General features: G+C 37.1%; 1 protein-coding gene across 2 annotated transcripts in view; it reads left to right on the top strand.

The window, feature by feature from the left end:
• Positions 1-11,491, top strand: part of N4BP1 (NEDD4 binding protein 1) — a 32,932-nt gene that overhangs the window by 1,257 nt on the left and 20,184 nt on the right. For both annotated transcript variants that reach the window (XM_067550600.1, XM_067550609.1), the window contains exon 3: positions 7,715-9,507. In XM_067550600.1, the coding sequence (XP_067406701.1) occupies positions 7,715-9,507 (1,793 nt within the window). The remainder of the gene's footprint in view (positions 1-7,714; positions 9,508-11,491) is intronic.

Raw genomic sequence — 11,491 nt, 5'->3', positions numbered from 1 at the left:
CTACAGGTATTCAGATATATACCAATAGTGGAGAACCTCTGCCACTCTGATGGGGGATAAAACTGAGCCTGGATCTATGGCCTGGTCTACACTTAAAATTTAAGTCAGCATAGTTACTTTGCTCAGGAGTGTGAAAAAATCCACACCCTGAACTCTGGTTATGCTGACCTGACTCCCAGTGTAGACACAGCTGGGTCAAATGTGTCTGTTGACCTAGCTACTATTGCTTGTGTAGGTAGTGGTTCTATAGCGACAAAAAGCCCCTTCCATTGCTGTAAGCTGGATCTAAACTATGGGTAAGGCCCTCCATTTTCAGTCTTTATTTTATTGGGGAATTTAAAAAATTGATGTAATTCAGTGCAAAAAAATTAAGTTTTCTGGGTTAATATTGGGGGGATAGGAGGACAGAAAGAAACAACAAATGGAGAAGAAGAAGAGTATTGAAAATAAAAGTATTTTAATGAACTGTACGTTAACAGTACATACACCCGCCTGCGTATATCTGTATCTTCCACTATGTTGCCTTACTTTAGACACTTGTGTTTACATTTAGACTAATTTATAAATGTAAACACATATACCTAATGCAATGTATTGGATATCCTTAACATGGTTTGTATTTTCATGTACTTAGGTTGTCCAAAATTCAAATGAAAATCAGTTAAAAAAATAGTTTTTGCAAAACCCGGCAAATTCTCAGTAAAAATCAGTAAAAACTAAAAATGGGGTTAATTATGGGGTTATGGTGGCATATAGCTATGCTACTGTAGTCCCCATACTATAGATGTGGCCTTAGCGTATGTTTGTATTAGCCTAACATATAAATAGCTACAGATCGGTCCTACTCTATCTCAGACTGCATTTAGATTGAGTATTAGTATGTGAAGGGAGAAGGAGGAAGAGATGAAATAAAATACATCAGATAAAAAGAACTCCAACTCAGACACTGACCTGTCCTAACAAGTTGGTGTGTTCAGATTGCCAGTGTATTGTTTTTTGTTCCATTGTTTATAAGCATGAGGAATAAGGAACCAAAAATTGTAAGGCTCTTGTCATCACTGAAGTGTAGTCATGCTGACATGCAATTATGAAACATGGCTGTGTCCTAAGAAATTTATACCAGTTTCTTCTAGACTGTGCGGGCTGGAAAAACAAAACAAAACAAATATTCTAATCATGTTTAGAAATTGTTTTAGTCAGCGTGGTTTTCACCATGCACACAACTCTCAGGGAGAAACGAAGTTATCTTACAGTCAGGCTACAACCATAATAATTTGTTTTTTTCTTGAGGGCTGTGTGCATGGTTTAAAAAAAAATGTGGCTAAAATACGTTTTCTTAATGTGATTAGAATATGGTTCTTGTTTTATTTTTCCTGCCTGCACAGTCTAGAATAAACTGTTATAAAGTGATTATGCCCCAGCCATGTTGTACAATTGTTTTAAACATGGCTATTTTCATGGCATTTTTGTTGTGTAAGGCTCTGTTTATCATTGCATTGAATAGTGTTAACATGATTCTTCCTAGAAAAATGCTAACAGTTTGACATTGCTAATACCTCTTTAGCATCAAAACAGACAGCCTAAGTGATTTCACCAGTTTAGTTCTTGGAGTAAGTAGCAATTTGTCAGATTAAAAAGCAAAAAAAAATGGAGTTATGCTTAGCTGGAGAAGGGCTAGCTGGTCTCTCCTGTTCTTACATCCTCTGATATTTTGGAGTGTCAGGTTTGATATTAACTTGCTGTGAAACAATCTCCTAAGCGTGGTTTTGTAATCAAATTTCTTTGTCTAACTTTTTGGGGGTGAAATTATGATGTTGCAATTGGCATTACTCAAATTGTTAATGACACAATCTGTTTTGGAACAAGTCTGCAAAAAGTAATTCCTCTTGTGTCTCCCCTCATCGTATTAGTGGAAATTCTTAGCATATATTCCTAGGTCTAACTCAAGATTAATTTTATCATTAAATTTCATTTCTTAAAGTTTGATTCTTTAGCTGTGGAACTGCAGAGTAACTTGTTTCAGTTAATCTTGTGAATGATTTCTAAATTGAAAAAGCCACTAACTCTCATATGCTTAATATTTTTACCATTATTTATATAACAGAAACCCTAACAGGATCAGCACATTATCCCACACGTTGTACAAACACACAGAAAGAAGATTCCCTTCTCCAAATAGCTTTCATTACAACTGAATAAGTATTTCTTTTCCTAACAGCAAGATCAGTGGAAAATCGCAGAAAACTTTAAAATGTGTTTTCAGAAAAATTATAGCAAAGACAACGAGAGTTCTGTGGCACTTTAAAGACTAACAAATTTAATATTTGTAGACATAAGCTTTCAAGAGACTTAGCTCTCTTCTTCAGATGCAGTAATACAGAAAATAGGTAACACAGAGGTATCTTATAGGTATCCAGGTGCATTGAGAACAATGGGGGAGGTGGAGTCTGGTACTTAAGACCTAATGACGACCATTGAGTAGGAGGTGAGAATGGGTGAGCAAAGTAATTTACCTTCAGTAGTGAGAGAGCCATTCCAAGTCTCTGTTTAAACCCAGATTGAATGTGTCAAGTTTGCAGATCATTTCTAATTCAGCAGTTTTTCTTTGAAGTCTGTTTTTGGAGTTTTTTTGGAGAAGTACAGCAACTTTCAGGTCAGAGACAGAATGCCCTGGGGACTTAAAGTGTTCTCCCACTGGTTTATGGATGTTGTTGTTTTTTATGTCTGATTTGTGTCCATTTATCCTTGTGCGTAGTGATAGTCCAGTTTGGCCAATGTACATGGCAGAGGGGCATTGCTGGCACATGATGGCATATATAACATTAGTGGATATGCAGGTGAATGAGCCCCTTATGTGTGATTGATGTGGTTAGGACCAGTAATGATGTCATTAGAGACGATGTGTGGGCAGAGCTGGCAACGGGTTTGTTGCAGGGATAGGTCCCTGGGTAGGATTTTTTGTAGGGTGTATGGTTGCTGGTGAGTTTTCTTAGAACATTATAGTTTTCTTAGAACATTGTGGATGAGCTCTTTATGCTGTAAAAATAGCTTTCAAAAGAAAGAGATTTTATTGTGCCTGTAAAAGTGCTAATCATAGCACTAGAAACTCAACTGTTCTGGTTATTTACAGAATAAGTAAAACACATACAGGGACAAAGCCAACAGTTCTACTAATGTGCCTTTACTTTGGGCATGATAATTATACCTGTAAAGCAGTGATATTTGGACATCAGTGGTTCGGAGGCCAAATTAGCGATCAACATTACCCAAAAGAGCCACAGTAGCACACAGAAGTCATTGTTTCATTTACTGTAGTACTATATATTCATATTTAAACAGTATGATGGGAAGCATTTTGTGTGTGTATTCTCACAACAAAATGACTGACCAAGTATTCTTATTCTATCAACTACAATTGGTTAATAACATAGTAAAAGCATTCTGATTGGTTAATAACTTAGATCAGTTAATAATTAAATCACACTGTTTTAATATTATGTGCTGCAAAGAGCCACAGGAGACCCTTTAAAGAGCCACTTGTGGCTCTCAAGACTCAGTCTGAGTATCACTGGTCAAAATCAATCCTTGGCTTCTCTATGGAGGCTGCTAAAAAAAAGTGCCAATTTTGGTGTGGGTGTTTTTTGGGAGGTCCCCTTTTAATTCTTACTTTAACTGAAGCAACAAATTATCAGCATTTTAACTGCAAAGTTCCCTGCTCTGGGCGGGGTTAGATGACAAATGGTTAAAAATTTTGTCAGCTGGTGGGCACTGGTAGTAGTACTTTGATTGAAAAACTTGAGATATGCTAGTGTAGACACAGCCATAGAGCAGGGCTCGACAAAACCCAGATGCCAGGTTGCCATGGCTCCTAGAAATTTAAGCCTGGCACCTAGAATTTCTCCGGGGAGGAGCGTCTACCACGCTCCGGCCAGGGCGCCATTGGGTCCATGTGGCAGGGCTGGGAGGGGGGAGCACTGCAGCTACTGTGCTCCAGCCAAGGCGCCCTGCTGCTGGGCCCACGTTGTGGGAGAGGGGTGGGGGAAAGGGGCAGGGCCAGGAGGGGAGAGCGGCTGCTGCGCTCCAGCCAGGGCGCCCCGCCGCTGAGCCCACGTTGTCTGGCTCCTTAATTTTTGGGCTGGCTCCTAGCTCCAAAACAAATTTGTCGAGCCCTACCATAGAGGCAGTGATAGCGATTTTCAGTTATAGTTAGTTATAACTATTGAAAATTAATTTGTACTTCCTAGTTCATGGGATCCATGTAAGAGAATCTGCCATTTATATTTGAGAGAGTGCTCTAGTTTGTTTTTGGAAGAATTTAACCGCTCTTTATAGGTGGAAGTGTCCAGTGTTAAGAACAGTGTTCATGACTAATTGACATGTTGCTGAAATTTATAGGTACAGTAACAGAAATACTCTTGGTTAAGGGAAGTTGAGCTGCAGTGGAAACCCGTTAAGTGATTTACTCAATTCTGAGTAACAGATATTACAAAACACGATAGAGGAACAACTCTTTTCAACCCAAATGCTGAATTTACCCATTGATCATGAACCTTGTGAGTAGACTATACATAGATATAGTGCACACAAAGTGAGTATGCATAGAGTAATGCTGGGCTTTTGCGTTGAGACACTACCTGAGTACCAGGTAATGTAAGTGTGAATTTGTCTGCTCATTTTAGGTTCGTGGTAAAACGAATGAAGGAATAAAATGTTAGAGTTCCACTATAATAGTCTTCTGCTGCAACTTGGAAAGTTACTCTGGCATTGGCTACAGCAGTAATGTAGAATAAAACAATGGGTCTATAATTTCAAGTGTTTAATAATCAGTCACAGGTGGCTAGTATAAACAAAAATGACTGACATTTTGCATAACAACAATATTTACAGTGTCCATTAAATAATTGATCTGAAAGTTGCTATTATGTATTTGATCAGATGACTTAAAAATTGAAAATGGATAATAGAGCCTTTCACTCTAGGTCATCAGTTTGAACCTAGCCCAGGTAGGTGGTGATAAAAGTTACTTTTTGATGGCTTGTGGGGAATGAGTGAATGGTTATAATCAGTTAGTGGCACTCTCAATAGAGAAGCCAAGCATCTGAATGGGCCTTGTAGACCCCTCAAGATCAACATTTGAAAGGATATTGTCTGGGCAATGTGCCCTACCTGCATTACTGTTGCCTTACAAAAATAAAGAACTTCAGATTCCTGGTCTGTCAATCATAAGCAATTAATTCACTTCAGAAAGTGTTTTTACTACTGTGTTTGACTTTTAAGAAACTCTCTAGATTCTGAATGTCTCACATTGTCTACCATTTTATTGCTATTTTTATGGGGAAGGATACTCTTTTTGTTTTGGTGCAGGCCAGAAAAACTACTTGCCTCCTTCAGCTTCTGTTACAGCAGCAGTTTGTACTATTGTGTAGTCTTGCAACATCCAATCCTTCAAACTTTGTTGATGGGAATCAGTGATGGCACAAGGCAGTTACCCTATCCATCACATAATCTTTATTTTCGGTTCCATTCAAAAGACAATCTTTTTCAAAGTGGCGATAGAGAATAAAATTGGCTGGATGTTTGCTTTTTTATTTTTGTTTTTGTTTTTATTTTAAGAGTAACAAACAAATAAATCACAAGTGGCCTTTAAAATCAACAATGTTGATGCTACTGCAGACTGATTTGCCAATATATTTTGTTCCAGTTACGTGATCTAGCTTTGAAGCTGGAGGTCGTTGATTTGAATCTTGGTGGAATATTATTATATTATTATATCATATTAATGTGTAGAGTTAATACATGATGTTTCGTGCCTGCAGGTATGCTAACTTCAGTAGTTTAGAAACTGGCTTCATGGCATGATAGAATGTTAACTACGGAAACAGGAGATTTTCCTTGGAAAAATGATAAAGCTATCTGAAAGACAAAATAAGTTATTTTGCCATAAATATTATGCTGGCTTTTACATATTTAGAACAAGGTTGTCTAAGTTCTTGTCATGATACTGCTGTGAGCCAAAACATGCTTGACTTTGCAGGTTATGCAACAATTGTAAGATTAATGCAGAAGACGAGGAAGAGATGCCAAAAATCATTTATATCCAAAAATAGATCCAACTGTGTTGTTTACTATGACTATCTTGATATTAAACTAATTCTGTATATGAGCACTTCCACTTTTATTTTGAAAGCTGTGATAAGCTAAAAAATGAAAATTATACCTGTTTTTCTAAGATGCCAAAGCATATGCTCACCTCCTCTGGCTAACTACTAAACATAACTTTATAGGTTATAATCCATACCAGCTATAATTATGGATGTTTAAGAAAGTGGCTTGGGCACCCATTCTCTAAAACTGATTCTCATACTATGGTCCATGAAATTTTTCTTACTGGTCTGTAATATTAGATATTTCAAAAAATCAGGCAATTGTAGCTTGGGAAGTTGAGAGGTGGTCGGTGGAAAATGGAAGAGTAGTACTTTTTTTATTAAATGGTCTAGAGATTCACTGCTGTGGAATAAGATAAATGTCTGCCATTAGTGCTAATTAGCATAAAATGCAGTTCAAGACTAGGTAGGGATCTACAAAGGCCAAGATCACTATAATAGAGGCCTGGATTGTGCACTGTCTGGGGGGGAAAAAGGCAAGGTAAGCATGTACTAGAAAAAAACAAATGCATGTCTGTTACATAGAAATGATGTTTAAACATCATTTTGGAAGACAGAGAATTAATTAGACATGTCACAACTTTGATTCATACCCTTATTTTCTGAAAAGAAAAGAGAATCCTATAAATGTATTATTTCTTCATTCTTTAAAACAGACATTGCAAAACATCCAAGTACATTGGAGGGGTTAATGCAAGGTATTTTTTTGTTTGTTTGTTTAAGAAGCATTAAAGGTAGTTTTGTCAGTCTGTTGTGGGACTTGCTTTATTACCATTGTAAGAATTAAAATGAACTTCAATGAATGTCATTTGTGGTGGTGGTGTAGCCGTGTTGGTCCCAGAATATTAGACACACAAGGTAGATGAGGTAATACCTTTTATTGGGCCAACTTTTGTTGGTGAAAGAGACAAGCTTTTGAGAGCACTGTGTATCATAGAAGATTAGGGTTGGAAGGGACCTCAGGAGGTCATCTAGTCCAACCCCCTGCTCAAAGCAGGACCAACCCCAGCTAAATCATCCAAGCCAGGGCTTTGTCAAGACGGGCTTTAAAAACTTCCAAGGATGGAAATTCCACCACTGCAGCAATCTGTATCCCAAAAGAAAATAAGACCTAATTACATATTGTATGAAATTGGGAATAACTATTTTAACTTGATATAGATTTCAGGGTTTTGACCACCCAGGCTTTCCTCATACTCTGCCCTGAGGCGGGTCTAGAAACTATGATAGCTGCACTCTGTATACATGTAAATGCTTCTGTGCAAAACTTATTTTGCTATGAAGAATAATAGTCCTTCACTTTGACAAACTTTAGACTGTAGTCTCCTGTAAAACCAATAATAGACACTTGAAATGTAATGGTTACATTTATCTTGGATATCTTCATTTGGTTAATGTTTATAACTTCATACATCATTGATAATAAACTGGCTTTACTGTCTAGTGTAGGGGCTTATCATTGGTCTAAATGCAAAATATTGACTTGTATAGAATAGACACTTTTGATTTGCAAAAAGTTGTTCATTTTGCTCTCTCTTTCTCTCTTATAGGAGTATATTAAGGGACTCTGTGAACCTGAACTAGAAGAAAAAGAATATTATCCAAAGGACATGCACTGCATTTTTGTTGGCGCACAGAGCCTGTTTCTTAACTGTCTTATTCAGGATACCTGTGCTGATATAACAGTGCAGGAAATCGGATTACTTAGTATTAAGGGTGGTGCAGAGGCTGTTGTTATGGCTCGAAGTCATATTCAACAGTTTGTGAAGCTCTTTGAAAACAATGAAAGCTTATTAAGTGACAAAGAATCAAACGTGAAAAAGCGATTTAAACAATTTGTGGAAGCACATGCAGATAAATATACAATGGACTTGTTGATCTTGCCTAGCTCGCTAAAAAGAGAACTTCTGAATCTTATACAAAGTGATTGTTGTGAAGCAGATGGCAATATTATAGATCTTACAGATTCTGAAAGCACACCAGAGCTTGCACAGAACAAAACCCCAAAACTAACTGTAATGAGTGGAGATGGAAGAACAATTGCTGAGGAAGCAAGAAAGAAAGCTGGAACTCCTGTAACGGAACTTACAAAACAAATGGACACGGTGTTTTCCAATGCACCAGGAAGGTGTTTTGTTCCTATAAATGGTGTGACTACACTTGAAGCATCTGTTTCTAAAGAGAGGCAGTCATGTAAAAGGAGGTGTTCTGATGCTGAGGAAAGGCTTCCTAAGAAACAGTTTTCACTAGAAGGTGATCAGGATGGCAGGCCTACACCGTGTAGTAAAGCTCCAGATGGGGATGCAGTTATTGATCTGATTTCTGATAACTGCAGTGAGTCAGATGATCCAGGCTTCTCTGTTAAAGACAGTGATGACGTTAGTGAGGAAATGGAATATAAGATTCTTGTAAACTTCTTCAGAACCATGGGATATTCCCAAAAAATTGTAGAGAAAGTTATTAGTGAACTGGGACAATCAATGGAACCATTAATACTCCTGGAAGAAATAGAAAAGGAAAGTATAAAGTTTCAGAAGGAAAAGGAACAGTCACAGCAGATATCAAGAACCGTAAGTGTGCATTCAGGTGGTAATGCAAATCTTTCACAGACTCTGAAAGATAAAGGTTCTATAAGTAAAAATCAACTTAAACCCAGCCATACTTTAAAGGAGACAAAAAATTTAAAACAAAAAAGAGCAAATTCACCACGTGCACAGTTCCGGGCAGAAGATAAAATGCATGTGACAGACTATAAAAATACAATTGCCCTTCCTTCCAGTAAAGATTCAACAGAGCATTGTAAACAAGTACATTTCAATTCTTCTGATCAGAATCACAGTTCCAGGACAAATGATATAGAAACTGATGGTCTTGTACCTTCTTTCAACACTGCACAAGAATTAATGAAAGATGGAGCACTAAAAGATGTCAACTTTGTAGCAAGAGGGAGCTCAGACCGGGAGCATGCATCAGTTCAGACTGAAACTGTATTTCAGCAAAAATCTGCAGTGCCCTCAAATACACAGAATAATCAATGGGTTCATGAGGAGAGACCAGGACATTGCTATCCTTCCCAGTTTAGACTCCTTCACCAGCCCTCTTTTGATATCCCAAAACCTATTGAACTTCCTCTCCCAACCTCTGAGTTTCCATCCCAACTGAATGCTTCAAATCTAGAGAGGAAGATAGTGGAACCATACAGTCATCATACAGATGTCTCAGTTACTGGGGTTCAAAGGTTTATGGATTCTCTGAAAAAGCCATACAGTTTGGAGTTGAAAAATGAACCTGGGAGAACAAATTTAAAACACATCATTATAGATGGAAGCAACGTTGCAATTTCGTAAGTACAGTATTGCTAGTTTGCACTACTTCTCTTTATTAAGTTTCAGTGAATTTCAAAGTGAAACTGGGAAGAGCAGAGCAGAGCCCAGCCTGGGTGTAAAAGCTTTTCTTGACGTGTCAAAAATTCTTGCTAACTGGATTCCTTGAGACCAGCTATTTATCTACTACAGTACTCCAACAAAATTTCCCACCAATCTTGTAGAAATGGGCTAATTTAGTAAGGTGTATAGCGGTCATTTCTGTCTGTTGCAAACTAGATGAGCACCATGAACCTCATTTAATTGCTTATTTAAACTGTATGGGGAATTGCAGTTTAATATCTGTATTCTCCATTTTCTGTTATAATTGTGCATGATGTTGCTGACACTTGTTTAAAGATTGCCAAGTTCCATTTAAGTGCTTTAGAAATTCTTCTAGTTCTATACCTCAGAGATGATGCTCAAGTGCTGCACTGATGTGGGCGGTAAAAGAATAATGGTCCCATTTTTTTTCATGGGTGAAGCAATTCCCAGAGGAGAGTGTGTGTGTTTTTTGGGGGGAACAAGGGGTGAACTTCGACCTTGTGCTAAATAAAGGTAGCTTATATCTATTAAAGCTGAAAGTTTTTAGTATTTGATCAAATAGATATGAGGTGTTTAATGATAATTTGTAATATTTGTAAGTCCAAAATTAAGAAGTACAGCACATAACTAATAATTGAGAAACTATATGTAGCCTATTGTCCCAATTCAAAGTTTATATGTTTTAAATGTTATTCTGTAGTACTCTTAAAGATTTGACTTCTGTATCTTGGCAGGAACTGAGGAGGGTCCTGAAAACATACAACAGGTGTCCTGTGATTTAGTTTATTGAATTTCATATCTGTGCACATTCATAGAAGTGATTATAAATGATCCAAATACACACTTCTATATATTCTTATGTAAAATATATAGATTTTATTAATAGAATCTGTCATTCTTTTTTAACACTGTGTAATATATAAAACTAAAATCAGATAGGGCAAGAGAGAGAAGAGATCTTTTCTGAAGGTAACACATGCAAAATGCAAACTGAATTAAGTCTACAGGGTTTTTTATTAAGCAACTGTCAAACACAGTTTATGTGCACTTTTTGAATCAACTGCCTCTAATGATCAGTTTCAATTAAAGGCATCCCCACTTAAATTCAGAAAGGGAACTCAGCAGTGAGCCCTAACCTAATATAGCTTAACAAAATGGTATGCTTGAAACTTACTAATAAAGAGTAACCCGACAGTGTTCTGGCAGACAACTAATGAGCATGTTCTGAACAGAGGAGAACAAAAGTAATTATAGTAGGACTGTAAAGTTTGAACAGTGAGAATATTGTATAAATTACTGATGAAGTTAAGGGGAAGCATCAAGTTAAAATCTAATTATTTAAAAAAAAAAAAAAAAAAAGGAGTAAAAAAAGGAATTGACTTTTTACACTTGCCCCAAGTTGTCTTGCCAGTTTTTGCTTTTTTTAATAGTCACATTTTCCTGTCTCTCTGAAAGTATTTATAGTGCATTGGTACCCGTACCCCATGTGATGAATGATCAGGGCTCCACTGTGCTTAGACATGCAGTAAAAGTAGTCTCTCCCGCTCTCCTCCCCTCCCCCCCCCCCCCCCCCTTGACAAACTAGGAGTGTTTTGGTGTATTTTGTTTCCTACTGGCTGCTGTAACAAACAGTGAAAAACAGTACACAAAATAAACCTACTGAAAACAGACTTATACCTTTCAATTATAGTAAGTTTGTGTTTGCCATCTTTACTTATACTTGTTAAGAATCAGACTGAGATGGTACCTTCCCTTTAGTTCATTTCATGCACACTGACATATTACACCTTTATATGAAAAACAGTAGCCAAATTCTGCTGGTTAAAGGGACACAACTTTAACATTCAGAAAGAGAATGTACCTTCAGAAGTAAAATTCCTAGATTTTGCAGCCACTTTATAGAACTAGCTAGTAACAGCA

Source organism: Emydura macquarii, unplaced genomic scaffold, assembly GCF_026122565.2.
Source record: "Emydura macquarii macquarii isolate MOO-44397 ecotype Brisbane River unplaced genomic scaffold, CSIRO-AGI_Emac_v2 contig_295, whole genome shotgun sequence".
In the NCBI taxonomy this organism is placed as follows: domain Eukaryota; kingdom Metazoa; phylum Chordata; order Testudines; family Chelidae; genus Emydura; species Emydura macquarii.
The sequence above is the reverse complement of the archived record's forward strand: the minus strand, read 5'-3'. Positions and strand labels throughout refer to the sequence as shown.